This window comes from Eptatretus burgeri, chromosome 15, assembly GCF_056783735.1.
Source record: "Eptatretus burgeri isolate ZD-2024b chromosome 15, Ebu_testis_v1, whole genome shotgun sequence".
In the NCBI taxonomy this organism is placed as follows: domain Eukaryota; kingdom Metazoa; phylum Chordata; class Myxini; order Myxiniformes; family Myxinidae; genus Eptatretus; species Eptatretus burgeri.
In genome coordinates, this window is record NC_140975.1 from 41,761,364 (window position 1) to 41,781,363 (window position 20,000).

A 20,000-nucleotide genomic window follows, 5' to 3' on the forward strand; every position below is an offset into this window, starting at 1 on the left:
GTCATATTTCAAGGTCAAATTGCTGAATTTTAGTATTTTTTGCCAGTTTTTGTGTCTAACTCATAAACTGTGAGAGATGGTTGATTGTAATAATATGCAAGTGTGTAGAGCTGTCAAACTTTCATATTTATTGTCATATATCGTATTACATAAACATTATATGCATGTCACAACACTATGCCTATTACAACTATGTCTATCACTAGTTGGAGAGCTTTTCTTGCCTCCTGAGGCATCCCAAAGCCTTTTCTTTGTCACTTACATTGAGGACATGAGCTTTCAATAGAATGTTAGCTAAAGTAGTACATGCAGCATTACTACGAGCTAAAGGTGCATCTACAGAGGATAACAGCTCAGCAAAATGAAATCAGCAACGCATTTTAGTCTTGTCATACAAATTATGGGCATTATGTTCAAAAAAGACGGTTGACATAGTCGGCACAATCAATCCACCTCTATTCAAATTATCTAGAAACTCAGATGACACCTCGTTACCATCTTCATCATCAATGATCTCCTCCATACTAGTGCTATCGCCATATTTATGAACAAGGTGTCCAGCCTCATAAACTACTTTATGCTTAAGGGCATCGTCGGACCTCAAGAGATCCTGAGGAGAGGGAGAGATGGATATTGGCAATGCCAAATGAGAAAAAAAGCTTGAGGTGCTTAAAGGAGATATATATTTGTGAGACACATTTCAATTGTGATTGGGTGTCAGTTTGGGGTGGCAAACGACAAAAAGAACCCCCATCAATATTTCCTGGAGTACTGAAATCAGCTTTGAAGCAGGTGACCTCAGCCCCACGCCCAACATAATCTTCTACGTCAGAATCAAGAGCTAAGAAGATGCAGGCAGCTGATGAGGCTGCAGACAATATCCAAGATTTCGACCACGTCTGTGCTAAAATCAGCTCCTATTTTCCTGGCTTTAACGTCATAAAAGACCAGGAAAACCTTTACCTATCAAGAACTGATGCTACTGGACAAACTGTCAAACAGTTCTTCCATTTCCAACAAGTTCACTCACCTTTTGGATTTCTATTCTTGAATAGAGTTGAGAAAGATGGCATTGAGATGCCCAAACGACTTTTTCCTTTGCAGAAGAACAGCCTGCTCTCAAAATGGTCCCAGATTAGATCCATAACTGACCAGGTAAACATCTATGAAATTGCAAGCAAGGAAATTCTTCAGCTTGTAATAAGCCAGCTCTGTTGGATGACTGAGGCACACGAGCTTCCTCATTTCACCTTCCTTCTATTGCAGCTGCATCTTATGTTCAAACCTCTTGATTGTCACTGATTTGATACTGATACTATGATTTTTGAAATGCTTGCTTCACATGCTATGGTTGTTGAAGTTGCCTGCCATTTTGGTGGTCCACGCTATATTCTACGCATTTTGCCCTGCAAAAAACTAACTGCCGATCAGCTGAAGGAACTCCTTATCGAAGCTGCATCAGCTGTAGTTGGTGCTGGCGGTACTGTGATTTCTTTGATATGTGACAATTGCAATACAAACCACAGTGTTTATTCAAAACTTGGAGGACCAGGAAGTTGCCAAGTGCTGTCAATTCAAGAGCAATCTATGTTCTTAGTGTACGACTACGTGCATATCTTCAAAAATGTTCGCAACAACTGGATTACTGTTGATGGCAAGACACTCTCATTTGTCGTAGATGGTAATGAGTACAAAGCTTACTGGAGTGATATTCAGAAGGTTTATGAGATTGACCGGGCTACTCCTATTCTCTGAACCAAGCTGACGCACACCGCTGTTTTCCCCAAGCCCCTTCAACGCCAGAGCGTACCATTGGTATGCCAAGTGTTCAATGACAAGACTGTCGCTGCTTTAAAGACATTCAAGGATTCACTGGGCATCAGCGAAGGCACAATCATCCTCACCCAGATAATGAGTGAGTGGTTCAAGATGATGAACGTGAAAGACCGTTTCTCAGCTATCCATCTGCGTGACGAATCCAGACAAGATGGACAGCAGACTGTACAAGTTTCACTCGGCTGGAGCAGGCCTGCCAAATTATATCTACCTGCGCATGGCAAGGAGGTGGTGGTCGTAAGCTGAAGCTAACTCAGCAAACTGCTGAAGCCTTCACTGTGTCCACACGTAATAATGTGCATGCTGCCAAATTGTTTCTGGCAGAGAAAGACTTTGACTACGTTCTTCCTGCTATATTTGCAGATGAAGCCTTGGAAAAGTTTTTCGGCCAAGCCAGGCAAAGAAGCGGTGGAAACTTCTACATTGACGTAGTTGACATTATGGCTGCAGCTAAAATTGTAAATTTGCAAACACTCATTAAGCATGACATTATGCCCGAATCTAGTTCTCGTGTGATTGATTGCGACAAGAACTGTACAACTTCCATAAATCCAGATGAGCGAAGTGAACTCATTGACGAGATTACTCCTCAAGACACTCAGGATCTCTTGGGGTCTGACGATGCCCTTAAGCATAAAGTAGTTTATTAGGCCGGACACCTTGTTCATAAATATGGCGATCGCACTAGTATGGAGATCATTGATGATGAAGATGGTAACGAGGTGTCATCTGAGTTTCTAGATAATTTGAATTGAGGTGGATTGAGTGTGCCGACTCTGTCAACCGTATTTTTTGTACATCATGCCTATAATTTGTATGACAAGACTAAAATGCGTTGCCGATTTCATTTTGCTGAGCTGTTATCCTCTGTAGATGCACCTTTAGCTCGTAGTAATGCTGCATGTACTACTTTAGCTAACATTCTATTGAAAGCTCATGTCCTCAATGTAAGTGACAAAGAAAAACTTTGGGATGCCTCAGGAGGCAAGAAAAGCTCTCCAACTGGTGATAGACATACACATAGTTGTAATAGGCATAGTGTTGTGACATGCATATAATGTTTATGTAATACGATATATGACAATAAATATGAAAGTTTGACAGCTCTACACACTTGCATCTTATTACAATCAACCATCTCTCACAGTTTATGAGTTAGACACAAAAACGGGCAAAAAATACTAAAATTCAGTAATTTGACCTTGAAATATGACCTTTTGACCTTGAAGATGACCTCAGGTGGTGTTGAAAATGACACTATTGAACTCGCTGTCCTCAAAAGCCCCTATATGGATCCCGAGATCATGTCTCTAGCTCTTCTAGAAGTCATTTTAGCCCCAGACTCAAGTTAATATAATCCTTCAGACTCAAGTTACAAACCCCGAGATCGTGAGGTTCCAGTCCTTCTCTATAGGAGTCTATGTCAGTAGATGAAGCCTATCGTTTGAAAAATCTGAAGACGCAGACCGACACTCGCCTCGACAAAGTCAAGTGTTCCTCTACCATTAAAAGAAACTTGTTTTGCCCACTCTTTTATTTTAATGCTGGATAAACACTCAAATTAAGCTGGATTTCAAAATGTTGCAAGGGACGAGCGGCAAATGGGCATGGCGGTGTGGGAAAATATGCAAGCAAGCTTGAGAGGTTTGTTTCATGGTCTTGCAGAACAATACTGCTTTTGGATCCAACAGAAGTTTCACCAGAGTTGGTTTCCATCTTGAAAGGTGCCACCACGGAGTTACCCACTTCCCATGCCAAGCACTGCGCCCACCTAGTGTATCACGGCTTGCATGCCACCCTGGGTCCAAAAGTCAACTTGGACAATCTGCTCGAGGCCCTGTTGGTAAGATTTCCCTTTGCCTGTTTTGACCATGTTACCCTAACAAGGATTATCTTTTTCCTTTTTGTCTCACTGCCATGCTCATTGTTTAAGTTTGGTACTTTTATCTTTTTATTACCTGTTGCTTGTTAGAGCCTTTTTCGGTCACAATTCCCTGCAATTTGATTGCCTGACAAAACACAGGTCTTGTGACAAGGTAGCCTTCTCCACCACAAACATCACTGTGGACGACGAGTTTGGTTTATGTACACCACCATAGGTGGACGGAGGTTATGTTTTCACCCCTGTTTGTCCGTCTGTCAGCACGATGCATCAAAAGGTTATGGACGGATTTGTTTGAAATCTGTTGGACAGGTTGTGAGTGTAACAAGGACAAATCGATTCGATTTTGTTGAAGACCCGGATCCGGATAAGAGAACTTTTTAAGTGATTCTTCACCATTGAGATATGGGGCCAAAAACGATATTTTGGGGGGGCACGATGTGTCAAAGTTGTGGATGGAATATGACAAAACTTGGTGGATGAGTTGGTTAAGTGACAAGAACAAGCGGATCAGATTTTGGTTCATGTCCGGATTCAGATCCGGCCTATCAGTGGGATAGGCAAAACGTAAATTCTTCAGCCTGGTGGAGGTATGTGCTCTACCGATTGATTGCCTTTCTTGTTGTTCTTGCATTTTTCCTGCCGTGATATTGAAAAGCTTGAATCAAAATGAATCCTTCAGAAAGCCTTATGACTAAGTGTGAGCTTCAAAACGAAGCCTCAGCGTTGTTCAAATTCACAAACTGTGCCTTTCGGTGTCTCAGGCTCAGGATGAAGCTTGCCTGCTCAGGCTAGCACAGCGCATGGCGGACACACAGGAAGAAGCTGCTGGGCGAGACAACATGGGGGGAGCACGGCGATACCTCATTGAGGCCTTGTCTGGCCTGAAGAAAGAGATTGACAGCTTGGAATCATCATCTGGTCAGAGCCGGGGGAGTTTTAGAGACGGATGCGTCTTGAAAGAAGAAAAATTGAATTATTTGAACAAAATGTACTACTGGAGTCTCTTTTTACGTCTCTTTGCATGGAATTATAAATAAACTCCTCTAGAGTCTAGACCATCGAACAGCAGATCGTAACGGTTTGCTTCCCATACATTGAGAGGAAGTGAAAGACAGCATTGTGTCCGCACCTGCCAGTTCCCACAGGTGCAGACTGTGAAACTGGACTGCATGCAGTTCCCGTTCCGCTGGCGAGCTGCATTCCGCACAATTGGCGAGATGATAACCTTGGTAATGGCCTTGTGCACTTTGTCTGAGGTTATTGATATTGATCTTATCTATCAATCCCTATGAATCGTATGAATGCACTTTGAGTTATGCCTTTCTTTCCTCGGCATTTAAAAGTACCTTTCTGTCCTCATGCTCATCATTTTAAAAGGATAGAGCACCAACAAACAACCATGGCACAAGCTTTGATTTGCCTTATGCCTTTCATTTTCTGAGGTTTTATATTGCATTGTGGACGCATTTACACAGTAACATAATGCTGGGCCACGTAAGCACACCGAGCCACATTCTTTCAGTCTGTACAATATGAGCAATTAGCCATCCTGAACCCATAGGCATGCCTTTTATTTGTTCGTAAACTTTCCAGCTGAACGTAAAATACGTTTTCAAGCAAAAAGCAAGCAGCTTCATGAGGTGTGTAATCTTCAGGCCCTTGGGGGGGGGGGGCACGTGGGACGTCTCACTTTTCTATGAGCCTTTTATCGTGCTCAAGTTCCATCTCAATAAGTTTTCAAACTTCTCCCTGGGAGTGAACCCACCATATCCAGGTGTTGCCTGGATCGTGTCATCACACATGTGTGGAAACTTTTTTTAAAGCCATTTTTTTGGAAGTTTCACAGGAATTTCTCTCTTGTTTGTATGCAAATTAACATTACAGGATACGTTCTGATCCAGAGAGACCTGAGGCATTACCAAAGGGCCGAAGTTGTATTGACTTTGGGGGTTGAAGAGCCATTTTCGTTGCCGACCCCAGACTTGCGCATCTTATCCTATGAGAAAAACCAGTGTGAATCGACTGCAAGTTGTTGGTGATGCTCTTTTTACTTCTGCTTCACTAAACATTACCTGCTGAACCAGCATCTCTTCACTATTGCCAATACTCATCTCCGAAATCACCAAACTCTCAGTTTGATTGCACGTCACCAACAAGATGATGGAAGCCATTACTGTCTGGCAACTTCCTCTCATACGGCTTACAATCGATTTTGTTTCCATTCTCATTACATCACTGAAGACAATATATTTCTGTAAATACAGCAGTGGATGGATATTTTACTGCAGCTTCACTTCCTGCTAATGGTATTTAGATCCTCAGACTCTCCTGGCCAGGATGATATCCTCTATATGGGCTGTTTCACAGTCATGGTCATTTCTGGTATTTTGTACCCTTGCATGCTAAATAGCTAAATGAGAGGCTGTAGTATCTCTGTCATTAGGGCCAGTAGTTGGTACAAGTGATGGCACAACTTGGACCACTTTTTATTTGACAAAAAAATGTCAATTTTTGGCAGAATGGCATAAAAATTGCCATTTTTTTTTTGACAAATAGCTGTCTCATTTTCTCCAGGTACACTGCATTCACAATGTATAAACAAATACAAGCAGAAATTGGGACTTTTATTTGTTGTTGCATCAATTTAATACCTCTTCTGTACTTTGTCCACAACATATTATTCATTTCAGACTATGAATATTTATTTCACCCTCAATAAATATGTCCCACCGTTCGTCCGTCAAGAAATGTCCTCTCCGGAAATGCATATTGTAGAATATTTTTTTTTATATAAATAAAGGGTCTTTTTAAAGGTTTATTGTGTGTTTTACCAAGTGTGTATATACCTGCACTGATATTATGCTACAAAGTTTAAGTGTAACCAATAACCTTCTATTTGCATGGCCTGCACTGATTGCCTTACATGTGTCCGTCAAAAATGTGTCCTCTCCGGAAACACCTAAACTGCCACGAGTTATAAGGAAACTACTTGCTGGCTATAAATTTTGATGTTTTGTAAGGTTGACATGGTCATGAATATCCATTATCAGTAAAAGGTATTTACATTTATGTAATTTATCTTGTTACAACATTGATAAATGTATTACTTTGCAGTTATATCTTGTACAGAATGTATTGCTTCATGTCAAAAAATTATGTCCTCTCCGGAAGAAATATGTGATTTTCTTAATATTTTTCAGTGGTGGTAAACTTTTATTTTCAGAGATAAATTAGTAATTTTTTCAGAATATGTAGAAAAGTACATGTACTTTTAAAATTTTGTGCTAAATTCCATCATATGCAGTGCTATTAGTGACAGTGGTAATTAAAACATATCTTTTTTCTGGATATTTGAAACTTAGTTCAGTCTTTTATTGATATTTCTACAAATATACTTTATTTGTATACTGAATCATAATTCCAGTAATGGAATAATACTTGTGGAACATATGGAAACCACTGAAGTTTGATAGTGTTGTTATTTTGTGGTTGTAGTTGAATTGTATTAATGACTGTTGTAGTTTAAAAAAATACTCTCCTAACATCCTTGGGGTGTTATTGAGTCCCCCAGACTCTGTATAGAATTGATTGATGAATTTTGTGTGGACAGTGGCGTGAAAACGGGAAAGCAGGGGGGGCCGAAAAACACCTCAATGGATAGGTTATGAGCTGTAGTTGTGCACCTTGACACTGGTTTTTTGACAGACATGAAGATGCGAGGAAAAAACGGTATTTTTAATCGTGCTAATATATTATATTGCGAGACGCCAACCATGATGACGCTGCTAAACATCTACTCGCCTAGCGGCAGCACCGACCGCTGTGTATCTATTCATGGCGCCACCTGGTGTTCCTAGGGGACTCGTATGTTCAAAAGAACATACCCTTATATTTTTTGATAAGAAATATTCATTCAGATGCTCCAAAAAATTTGGATTGAAGTATTGTAATTAACAATGTTGGATTAGGAGAAATAAAAATATAAAAATATTGAGTTTGAATTTTTAGTGGTTGTGAGACAAACTTGGTACCCTCATTGTGAAACAGCCCATATCTCAAAGAACCTAATGTCCTGGGTCGTGTGCATTTTGGTCATTTCCTCATTGGTTTCTCTTTACCACTTCACTGCATCAAACGGCGTCACACACCTATAGGCCTGTCTGAAGCATCAAAAACCGAATTCATAAACTTTTTTACGACACCTGCTTTGTTACCTGTCGCTTGGAAACTGGTGACATTGAAAAACGCAATTGGATTAATGGTATTTGCTGAGCAGACATATGCACTCCAACTTTTTGTTCGATTGGTCTTGCCAAGAGGTTTTTGAGGATGCGCACAGTCACACACAAACACACCTTATCATGATCAAAATTTCCTGATTATCTGTACAGGTATACCGGTTATACCTTTTCATCGGGCATTTTCTTGGAAATGGAATTGTACCAACTGATACGTTATTCATCGGCAGAGTAGAGCAAAAGACAAATGGTGGATTCTGTGTCGCACAGACTTTTTGTACGACGTTCTTGAGAAGGAGGAGAACCTCGTGGCGCCACGGCTGAGTGATGACGACGGAACTGTGCAGCTTTCGCCACGAGACTCTGTTCTGTCGCAGACGTCCATCACTTCGGCCAATTCGGACATCGGGTATCCTGCTCTGCGGGTTTACGACTCTGGATACGAGGATTGCGACATTGACAATCGTGGACGCTCTAGTTCATTTCCCGAGCTCACGGTTCACATGCTGCGGTCACACGGAAATCGTGAGAGGTGAGGTGGTCTTTGCAATGTGATTTTGGTGGTAATTGTGTATCTTATCGACTTATTCATCACAATTTCTTACACCTGTCATGGCAGTTTTTTTGACACTCTCCACCTCCCCCCCCCCACGCCCCCATTGATGTTCAGTGTTGCTTTTCCTAACACCACTCCCTTCAATCCCCTCCCACCCCCCAATAATAAACACGTGACATCCTGAAGGAGAGCAATGTCGCTATTTAATATTTTGATTCAACTTCCATTTTTAACCTCCGCCATCGAAGATCGGAGGTTACTGTTTTCACCCCTTTCTGTTTGTTTGTGAACAGTATTACGGAAAAACTCCTCGACGGATTTCGACGAAACTTGGTGGGGGGATTAGGTATGGTCCAAGGATCATGCCATTCGATTTTGGACTCGTTCCAAAATCCAATATGGCCGCTATGGTGGCCATTTTGAAAAAATATTTGAATTTTTTTTTTTTTGCATTTATACATGTTTTAAGTGATTTCCAACCCCCCCCCCACCCCAAAAAAAAATTGTTAGAGAAAAAAAAATGTTTGAAACTTTTTTTTCAACAAAATTTTGATTTCTTTTTTTCCATTTCTACATGTTATAAGTGATTTTCAACAAAAAAAAAACATGCCAAAATTATAATTGCGGCTGATTTTGGAACTTCAGGTGGATATACCCACGTAAAATTAATTTCTGTCTCAAGGAATCTAGTTATGACGAATGAATTGAGTATGTAAAAATTAAAAGTAAAAGGGAAAGTTGCAAACTATAACTCTGTGATCACTATTGACGTCAAATTGAATGAATAGGATATCGGGTTCACTTGAGTGACCTAGCAGTATTAGCGGTGGAGGTTTTGTACTCTACCGAGTGCTCCCCCTCTCGTTCTAATTTGTTATTGGTGGCATCCGACAGCTCAGTCAATGATTTAATGGTGCTCTTCAGCTCCCGCCAAATTTTACAACCTTGTAGTTGAACTTCCTGCTATGTCCTTTTCAGAAATGCTCTCCCGTCACTTCTAATGAATGATGTAAACAGCATCTCTGCCATTTTTGACAAATTCAAGCGAAAGTAAAGTTGTTTCAAATTGACACGTTCTGAATGGAAATCTGATGAAGGGAAATCTAAGATGGCTGCACCCATGAAGGTGAAGATGCCATCACGTGACTGGAGCTCCGCCAGCCTCCTCTCCCATTGAGACACTCTGGGCAACACTCCCCTTCACACAACCCCAAAGCATCATGTATTTTGTGTACGGCCCCTTGGAAATGGTTGAAATTTATTCACCGAGACTTGGTATATACGCACATTTAAATTTGTAAAGTGGGAAATACATGATCATGCTAAAGCATTGACCATACTTGTGTGAAAAGTAATAAGTAGTGCAATGTCCCATTCATACTGATGACTCACATTGTCATGTTTCTCATCAGTAGTTCGACAGAATATTATGCAAGAAGCTTTGGCATCCATTTTAGTGTTTCCTTACAAATGCTTTTCAAGAGCCTGATGGTTGGGTTCCTCAATGTGTTGCTCTTTTGCCTCCCTCCCCAAGTCCCTTGCCAAATCTGCTTTTACGTCCATTATCACTGCTTCATAAAAAATTACAAACATTGAAACGTATGGAGGGAAGCCCACCACGAAGGGGTTCAGCCACACTCGCCTCTGGAACTCTGTCTTTGAATGACTCTGGATCGCCCACTCTACCAGTTCGCTCACACTACCATACTCCTTGCTTCTCATCTGCTCCTTGGTCTACTGTTAATACAGGAGAAACCAAAAATAGGACAAAGACAAAGATGGGCAGCATGGATGGAGAGGAAGAAGATGAGTGTGTGGAAAACAGCAAAGACAAGGTTGAAAGGTGGAAAGAAATGGAGAGTAATGTAGGGATTGACAGTGGCTATGGTATGGCACCTGATGATGGAGGATCGCTTGAGAAGGAATGTAATGAGTTAGGCAAGAAGGAGAGGGAGGACTATGATGAGGAAGAGACTGCTGCAGGCATAGGACAAATATTTGAAGAAGAAAAACGAATGCATGTTAAACCAGAGGATGACACGAAGTTGCACAATATGGTAGAGAGTGCAGAAGAAAGGGATGAAGAGCAAGAAACCAACTTGACAGCATCGCCGTTTGAACAAGGGAGGAAGAGACCACCGGTCATCCCACAGAGGAAGAGAAAAGAGAGTCTCAAAGTGACGAATGCAAGTTCGAGCCCTCCCGCAGAGCGAGCAAATACGATGGGCCGATCCTCAGATAGGGCGACTACTACTGGGACGTTATGTGAGCCGAGTGCCATGTCCAAGGAAATGAGGAGACTGGAAAATCTTCGGACATCATTTGCATCACGAGGTCGAAATGACAGCGCCGCTGCTCAGGCCCGGTGCGGGACGATCCGCCTTCTGGTGTTCGGAGGTGACCGGGCGCTCGGCAAGCTGGCTCGGTCCTACTGCAAGTTCCAGTGAGAGAAAACACTTACCTCTTTGTTGCATCATTACTATTACTGCATGCAGTGAGTGTGAAGTGCTTGTTGAAGTTTCATAAGAAGAGTGGTTTGATGGCCTCGTATTTATGCCTGCTTCCTTGTGCTGCCAATTATGAGATGCAATTTATGGATTGATGTCTCGATTTTGTGAGAGTGGGGTTGCCTGCACATCTTGAGGGACATATGTAAATGAAAATGGGGACATTAAGCTGTCTGCTGCTGTGTTCACATTAACTTGTACACAATGCGCATTGCATAGAGCCAAACACACCGTTGTACCCTTCTTTGAAAGGAGCTCAAACATGCTTTAAGTTTGTGTTGGTATGCCCCCTCCTGTCAAGTCACAAATAATGTTGCAATGCTCAAAGGGGGTGGTTTTTGGAACAAACCACCTGTCAAACAACCACAAAGGCACACTGATGATGTGCACATCCATGATTTAAATCGATGCTCTTTTACTGCCGACAACACGTGCTGTGATGGGTTGTTCTACCTTACGCATCACAAGAGCCAGAACTACTTTCTGAACTAACAGACCACAACATTTATCAGTACTTTAAGAACACAATATTATGCAAACACAAGTATTGCGCATCCTCAAGTATCCTGCTTAAGCTAGATAACCACACTGAGAAACTTGTTGATGTTCAAAACAATGTTCCTACAAACATAAGGGCACATTGAGGCTGTCATCACTCTATACAAGCATGGCCCCACTCACAGTACACTGAAAACAGCCCCACTCACAGCACACTCTGTTAAAGCACAGCCCCATTCACAGCACACTCTGTTTAGGCACAGCCCCACTTACAGCACACTCTGTTTAGGCACAGCCCCACTCAGCACACTCTGTTTAGGCACAGCCCCACTCACAGCACACACTGTTTAAGCACAGCCCCACTCAGCACACTCTGTTTAGGCACAGCCCCACTCACAGCACATTCTGTTTAGGCATAGCCCCACTCACAGCACACTTTGTACGTTACAGCCTTGAATGAACACGGTAACTTACATTATGACTTGCTTGAGATTGCGGTACAAGACATTCCATAAAGTGGGACAATGGGAAAAATATCGTTACCGTTTAGGTGTATTTTTCTTGTTGTTTGTTTCTGAGTTCTCATGTTAGAGCAGGAATTTCAAAATGCTTCAAATTCCAACCTGCGTCCTCGTGCCAGCACGATGAGAACGTTTTGTTGTGACAATTGTGAAACTGAAGTTAGTTAGTTAGTTTGTTATCGAGTAGAGTTAACCAGGTAAATTGCTTAAATTTGGATGATTTAGCAGAGAAAGCACACCTGCATAAATCACATCGGTGCCACATTTCGATCTGGTTGACCGGGCTTGACTGTATTTCAGCTAAACGTGTTCCTCCAATCACAATAAGGGGATTTCAAAACAAATCATAATTTTGGCTCCTGATTGGAAGAAAGAAATCACTTGCTTGAAAGATGCTTCATCACAGTTAATTACTGAAAAAGTTATTTTGTTATTCTTAGTGGTACAGCAGCAGAGTCCCAGCTGTAGAAACATTGATAATCAGTTCCTTTTGCGGCATTTCTTTGCAATGTTAACCGTGAAGGCAATAACCATTCAGTGTGCACCATTGGTGATTGCCAATGGCAGCAGGAGGGTGATGAACCAATCAGAATCGTCATTCCCTTTCTTGATATATTTTCTCATCACTTGAGATGTCAACTGTTACATCAACTCACAAATTTGTGCGCGCCTCTTCGCAAGTGTACTTCTCATTCGGGTCGCATTGCATTGGATGTCGTGGTGGGGAAAACAGGGGTAAATGGTCCTTTATTTACAAAACATTGCATTGTTTCGCCCAATTTAGTTTTGATTTATCACCTTGTTTTTATTTTTGCACAACTTATAAATTATTTTGAGACCTTTGACTATTTCTGAGAACGTAAACCTCAATTGAGTAATTCTGCCCAGGTAATTCTGCGTAACGTCCTTGATCAGGTGGGTAAGTAGTGCTCTCACATCTGCTTTACAAGCTCAATTTGTGATACCGATAACTCTCCAGATGAGGGTAAAGAGCTTTGATCTTCTGTATGGGTCACAGTGAAAGATCAACTCATCGATGAAAAACTGTCATCGTTGCCAGGAATTATTGTTTCCTTTATCATTCCTGACAGGTCCAAAGTAAGGGAATTTATTTTGTTCATAAAAGGTTGAAATTCAAGATTATGATGAAATGTCACAATACACTTTAAATGTCACAAACTTGTTAATCATTTCTTTATTTCTCTGTCAAGCTCCTGAAACTTTCCAAAACTCTCTCTCAAGCCTGCCCAATGAAATTAACAAAATTATTTTTTTCTGTTGCCAAATGTATACCAGTGTTGAATATGCCGTTTTAATGAAAATGAGTATCGGAGACACTTTCTGAGATGTACGTGTACACCGCAGGCAGCATGAAGCCATTCAGCCGGCCATCGTTGGACGTTTCCATCTCGAATTCTACTATGTGCCCCTCACACCACCTCAGACCTTTCCGGGACAGCAGAACCATGCAGGAGGCCTCGTGCCGGTGAGGATGGAGTTTGCGTCTCCATGGAGGCAGTTTAGATAAAGCCGGGAACTTGGCACAGGCACGGACTAACTTGCAACCTTGTGGGGTCGTGCATTGATAGGAGTGTGAGAATGGACAGCAAGATGAACTTGGTCACGGTGCAAGCTTGCTCGGCCGTATCGACCCTTGGTATGACCGTAATGTGCTGTGCATCTCCAACATTGTCCCCAGCTTCCGAACAAAGGTTTGTTTCTCCGTGTTGCTTTATCTACCTTGTCGTAACGACCACATCATACCCTGATTTGTTAAGTCATACGACACGATTCAAATGTGTCATACCGTATTCTGCACCATACCATTTACAGTTGTGCTATTCCCCAGCCCGGTAGTGAGGTGGCACCAGGGCGTTCTGAGAAAGAGGTTGGAATCCTGGCTGATATGTTGATGCATTTCTGCCGCTTCGCCTCAAGCCCATTGCATTTGCCTCTCTTCCAAGTGGAGGTAACAAAAAGAGGGGGAAAATCATCATGATGTGATCCTTTATATGTAACATTCTTCATTGATTAATGAAGGTCAGCAGATTAAGGTGGGGGGGGGGAGAGATGTTCAACCCTGTATAACCTCCTCAGTCCTGGTTATATGTTCCATATACTGAACATCCATATCAATCATCAGACGCTATAACAGAAAATTAACGAGAGATTTCATAGAACACATTACCTCACACTGTCTGGAGATACAAGGACATGGGCGGGATCGAAGAGCGGAAAATTTGATTTGTCGGGATGACGTGAAATGCAGTTTTATTTTGTCCAATAATGCGAAACGGAAGGGTTTTGAAAGTGCTGAAAAGGCTATTTGTGTTCTGCAATGTTCAAGTATATAATTTAAATGAAATAAAATAAAGAGTTTATAGGTTGTAGAAAATAATAAATTCTGGAAGTTTTACTGCTTTACTGTAACTTTATTTATCGATACAGTGTCTTATACACCACCTTATTTGACATGACTAAGTACTGCTAAACGGAAGGGTGTTGAAAATGATTACAAAAAAAAGACGATTTGTGTTCTGCAGTGTTCAAGTATATAATTTAAATGAAATAAAATAAAGAGTTTATAGGTTGTAGAAAATAATAAATTCTGGTCGTTTACTGCTTTACTGTAACTTTATTTATTGATACAGTGTCTTATACACCACCTTATTTGACATGTCTAAGTACTGCTAAACGGAAAGGTGTTGAAAATGATTACAAAAAAAGATGATTTGTGTTCTGCAGTGTTCAAGTATATAATTTAAATGAAATACAATAAAGAGTTTATAGGTTGTAGAAAATAATAAATTCTGGAAGTTTACTGCTTTACTGTAACTTTATTTATTGATACAGTGTCTTGTACACCTTATTTGACATGTCAAAGTACTGCTAAACGGAAGGGTGTTGAAAATGATTACAAAAAAAAGACGATTTGTGTTCTGCAGTGTTCTAGTATATAATTCAATTGAAATAAAAGATAGATTTTAAAGGTTGTAGAAAAAAAAATTCTGGATGTTTACCGCCATTGACTCATTGTCTTATACACCACCTTGTTTGACATGTCCAAGTACTGATAAATGGAAGGGTGTTGAAAATGATAAAAAGGTCTGCAGTGTTAAAGTATATAATTCAATTGAAATAAAATAAAGGTTTGAAAGGTTGTAGGAAAAAACAAAAATTCTGGGAATTTACCACCATTGATGTCGGTGTTTTACACCACCTTATGTAACATGTTACATTTGTTATTTGTCCCTGTTGTCCGAGTCCTTTATGACATCCTTAAAAACAGAACGTTTTTTGTTTGAAATTATTTCCAATCTTGTTTGACTGCCAGGCAGGCAAATAGAGTAAAAATATTACCTCACTCCTTTCTTTGCGTGCGTAATCAGACCAAATTCATAGCCAAAGTACTGCTAAACGACAAGTTTGTTTTCCGATTCATGTTCAAAATACAACATTCAATTGAAAATAAGTTGTTACTCGATCATAAACTGACGTTTGTAGACAGGACAAACAGACAGACAGACATGAACCAATTACTTAGCCCCACTTTTCGCTTCGTGTGAGTGGTAAAAATGTTCAGCGTGCTGAACAAAAGGACCAAGGACACACACACACACACACACACACACACACACACACACACACACACACACACACACACACACACACACACACACACACATGATTTGCCGCCCATTCCACACTTTATTCAAATTGATACACTTCATTATAATCATGAAATATTGATGCATCGAATAGCACAATTAATTGTTGCAATCTTTGCCCACAGCTGACCTTGGCATCGGGTGAGCGAAGGAAGGAAGTGTTCGCCCTACATCTTGAGCTGGGTTTTCTTGCCGATCGCCGTGCTATCCATGCTGCAGGTGAATGAGTTCAAGAGGTATCCCGAGAATGGCCACAACTGACAGGCCCAAAGTGATATGGAACCATTGTTATTTTATATCCAAGCAAATGCAATTCTGGAAGTTTACCACCATTGATGCAGTGTCTTATACACCACCTTATTTAACATGTCCAAGTATTGCTGGATGGAATGGTTTTGAAAGTGCTAAAAAAAAGTGATGTTTGTTCTAGTGTTCAAGTATATAATGCAATTGAAATCATAGAGGTTCCAATGATAATGAGATGGGGTGGGGGAGAGGTAGGTACTCTACGTATCGTCTCCTGTTCTCCAGGTAAAGCAAGAAACCGTTTTGGAGTTGAGGGTGAACGGGAGGCTGTGCCACTTGCTCTGAACGTCACCTACTACAAGGTTAGAAGGCAATGTGTGTCCCAGAAAATGTGACTCAGCTTGAGATGTGTATAGTGGGATGGCAGGGTAAATGGGAATTGGTTTATGAAGAATTTTATGGTTTTGTTTTTCAACAATTTTTTTTTTCCTTGTGTTGTGTTAAAGCTCTGGTCACATGGTCACTTTGCATTCAAAAGGAATTACTTCATTGCATCCACATGAAGTTCAATAATTCATAGCCTCATGATCCTTCATCATGACACTTCAGCAAATGGGAAACTAAAAGGCTGGCTGCAGATCAAATGAATCAAATGAGAAATTGGAGAAGGATAAGCGAGTTGAATGGGATAAGAAGAGGAAGATCTTTATTCTTAACAAGGACAAATGTGTCAAAGAGCAACGTCCTAAAGGTTTTGTCTTCACCAGAAGAAGAACAAGAAGAGGAAGAAGAAAAAAAAAAAAAACAACTTCCGATATTTCATCACGTGCCGCACATCACGTCCGTCATGGACGATCTTCGTTCATGACGAGAAAATAGTGTATTTACGAAATTACAATATATTGTTACGAATTTGGAATTCGATTGCACACAACAGACAGGTTCCTTTAGTCAGCTATGTCGATAAGTGCTTGTTCCCAAGATAGCTCACCTTCCATTGTTTAAATGTTTAGAAATCGATTAGATGCGCTGTGGATCAATTTAATAGTTAGGGAACGAACAATGGAGACGTCCCTCCCCCTCTTCTGCGAAGAGGAAGAAGAGCCCTTCCGTCCCGTGATTCATGACGTCAACAACTCCCTCCCACCCGTGGATGAGCGGGGGATGGATCACGAGGGCGTGAGTCACGCTGGGCGCAGGGGAGGGGGGCAGAGAAGGATAAAGAGGAGATCCTTTTTCTTTGTTCGGGTTCGTTCGGAGTTGAGGGCTGCGTAGTTCAGCAGACCTTTGGGTCCTGTTTGGCTTGGGTTAGGGTTGAGGCTTTCGGTAGCTTTTTGCTTCTGCAGAGGAGTTGTTCAGCAGTGCTTCGGGTCCTGCTTGGATTAGTAGGCTTTTTGGAGAGCTGCTTTGTTTTGAAAGAGAGTTGAGCCGGTTGCTCGGCTCGAGCTGCGAATGGTGGCTTCTTCTTCTTCTTGGTTCGTGGAGCTCTTTGTTCTCCGTTTGTTTCCCGGCTTGGTGCGACTCATCGACCTCTTCTTCGAGGTGGTTCCTCAGGGAAGCCACGCATCGACGGGAAGGATCGGCGCCTCGTCTCACCAGCACGTGTTGAGAAGCGCGGGAGGATTCGCGGGAGCTCGGGAAGGATCGCGGCTCACGGCGATTGGATCCAGCTCGCTCTCGCTGGAGCCCGGGTCTGAACAACTTGAAGACCACACGAGGTGGAGAGGTTCGAGATAGGCTCTGGGTTTCAGCTCACCTGTCCTCCGAGCTGGAGCTCGTTATTCAAGGCCCCAGCCACCATTTCTTGGGTGTGTGTGCATACGTACGTGTGTCCATGGGCCCGTCTAATAAGTAGGAAACTGTTAAGTGCTTTGTGTGCTGTAAATCTTTGCATTGCATTTCGTATAGTTGGAATAGTTCTGCTCTTACGTGCTTCCCTAGTTCCTCATTATTATTAATAAATACCCCAATTGTTAAATGTTTTCAGCTCGTCGCGTCGATTCTTTCATTGACTGAGCATTTCGTGTGTTGGGAGTTAGAAAGCCGTTGGTTTGCCGTAAAAGGGGGACATTTGGACCGACGGTTCTCGGCGATTAAGCCGCTCGGAATCGCGCACGGGACAGGCTTGCCTCGGCGGTTTGTTCCGTCGAGGGTGGAATACCCCGGTAGTTGGATCACGTGGGTATTTAGGTACATTGAAGATTGGCAATCGGCCCTACCCCACGTGATCTTCCCATTGGCGTATTTCGGTTCTTGTACAAGGACCTGTCGACTCGGATTTATCTGGGCAGCGATCTATATTCCGGGCGATCGGTCGGGCCGACTCGACTTGCGGCTCCGTCAGAGCGGTCGGTTGGCGGCCGACGCACCGGCCCTGTAACAATGTTAAATGGAATAATCTTTAAATAGTAGCGTGAACTTTTCGAAACTCAAAAGCAAATGTCCGAATATATTTAAAACTTCATGATGGACGCTCTCAAAAGGCACCCTCAATGCGAGGATGTGTACAGGTGCTTCGTATTTAAGGAGATACGGATCCTGTGTATAAAAAAGCCGAGTCCAAAAGGTTTTGTCTTCACAAGAAGAAGAAGAAGAATGCCGAGCGTTCTTAGAGCAGCGTTCGCTACGCCAGACGCTGCTAAAAAAAGAAAATAATCGAGTGCAGTACTTCATAAATAGATTTCCCCTAAAATGAACAAGCATCTTCAGAGTGAGTTTTTTTTTTTAAAAAGTTTTATCTGTGCATGACTTGTTATACATACACGTCATTTATGAAAGTCATTTTTACCTCTGCCACTGGAGGATGGAGATAATGTTTTCACCGCTGTCTGTTTGGCTGTTTGTTTGTCTGTAAGCAGGATATCAAACGCTGAGGATGGATTCGGATGAAAATTGGGGGACAGGTGGGGTGTGTGACAAGGACGTATTGATTCGATTTTGGTGAAGATCTGAATCCGTCGACTAGAATTTTATTTCCTCAGTGATTCTTCACCATTGAGAGATTGGGCTAAAAACGATACAAAGCAGGATATCTCAAAAAGTTTTGGACGAATTATGACAACTTGGTGCATGAGTTGGGTCGGTGGAATAAAACAAGTGAATTCGATTTTGGTGTGTGACAAAGACGAATGGCTGGATGCAGATCCGGACTATCAGTGGGATACAAAACGTAAACTGTTCAGTCTGGCAGAGGTATGTGCTCTACCGAGTACCATTTGAGTACCTGGTTATGCTGCACACAAGAGGCAGTCATGGAGGACCCAATGACGAGTTTACTTTTCAACACATTTCTGGTCTTACCAGTTCTTACTAATCACAGCCCACGTTAGAAGTGGACCTTTCATATTCACACACAAGCTTTCCTCAAACTTAACAATGAGAAAACACTTGCGTTCTTCCTCTTTTTACCGCAGAGATTTCTCAGCGGGCGGATACGGAAGCACTCTGCAGACAAAAACTGCACTTCGATAAAGATGGAAAGGGACTCCAAGCTGGGTAAGCAGTAGTAGGAGCCAAAGTGCCAAGTGTGGAGTGCATTTAACATGGTCAAATTCAATAAGCATTGTTCTCATTGTTGGTGATTGTGATGTCCTTTCAGAGGGTGACCTCATGGTGCTGAAGTTGACCTTCATGGAAGTCATAAAGAGGTCACAAGGTGGGAAAGGAAAGGCTTTGGCAAATCAGGTAGGCTCCAGAGCTCAATTTGAGGTTAAGGTAAAATTAATATGAAACGCCATTCTTTGAAAAGTCTCACAATTGTGTAAATGTTTTCTGACTGATTAAATATTTGACGAGTCCCAACTCCAACTTGATGCTTCTCTCTCCCATTGGCGGGCTGTCGAAATCAAATGAATATATATATATATATATATATATATATATATATATATATATATATATATATATATATTTCTTATCCATTTCTTCACTCAAATGGGATTTGATGTTTGTGGGGAAAGAGAAAACAATTCCATACTTCAATCCCAGCGACACAATAGCATGATCGATAGGGGCCAAGAATCGCTTATGAGAGAGAGGGGGAGAG

At 41.7% G+C, this 20,000-nt stretch overlaps 1 protein-coding gene across 12 annotated transcripts in view; it reads left to right on the top strand.

Annotated features, from left to right (window-relative positions):
* Positions 1 to 20,000, top strand: part of LOC147012031 (phosphoinositide 3-kinase regulatory subunit 5-like) — a 325,466-nt gene that overhangs the window by 283,632 nt on the left and 21,834 nt on the right. For 11 of the 12 annotated variants that reach the window (XM_085858068.1, XM_085858078.1, XM_085858069.1 and 8 more), the window contains 12 exons: positions 3,502 to 3,679; positions 4,483 to 4,639; positions 4,858 to 4,950; positions 8,230 to 8,491; positions 10,050 to 10,958; positions 13,407 to 13,527; positions 13,631 to 13,753; positions 13,891 to 14,010; positions 15,835 to 15,928; positions 16,241 to 16,317; positions 19,369 to 19,450; positions 19,554 to 19,639. In XM_085858068.1, the coding sequence (XP_085714194.1) occupies positions 3,502 to 3,679; positions 4,483 to 4,639; positions 4,858 to 4,950; positions 8,230 to 8,491; positions 10,050 to 10,958; positions 13,407 to 13,527; positions 13,631 to 13,753; positions 13,891 to 14,010; positions 15,835 to 15,928; positions 16,241 to 16,317; positions 19,369 to 19,450; positions 19,554 to 19,639 (2,302 nt within the window). The remainder of the gene's footprint in view (positions 1 to 3,501; positions 3,680 to 4,482; positions 4,640 to 4,857; positions 4,951 to 8,229; positions 8,492 to 10,049; positions 10,959 to 13,406; positions 13,528 to 13,630; positions 13,754 to 13,890; positions 14,011 to 15,834; positions 15,929 to 16,240; positions 16,318 to 19,368; positions 19,451 to 19,553; positions 19,640 to 20,000) is intronic. The other variant, XM_085858079.1, reaches the window with a different exon arrangement.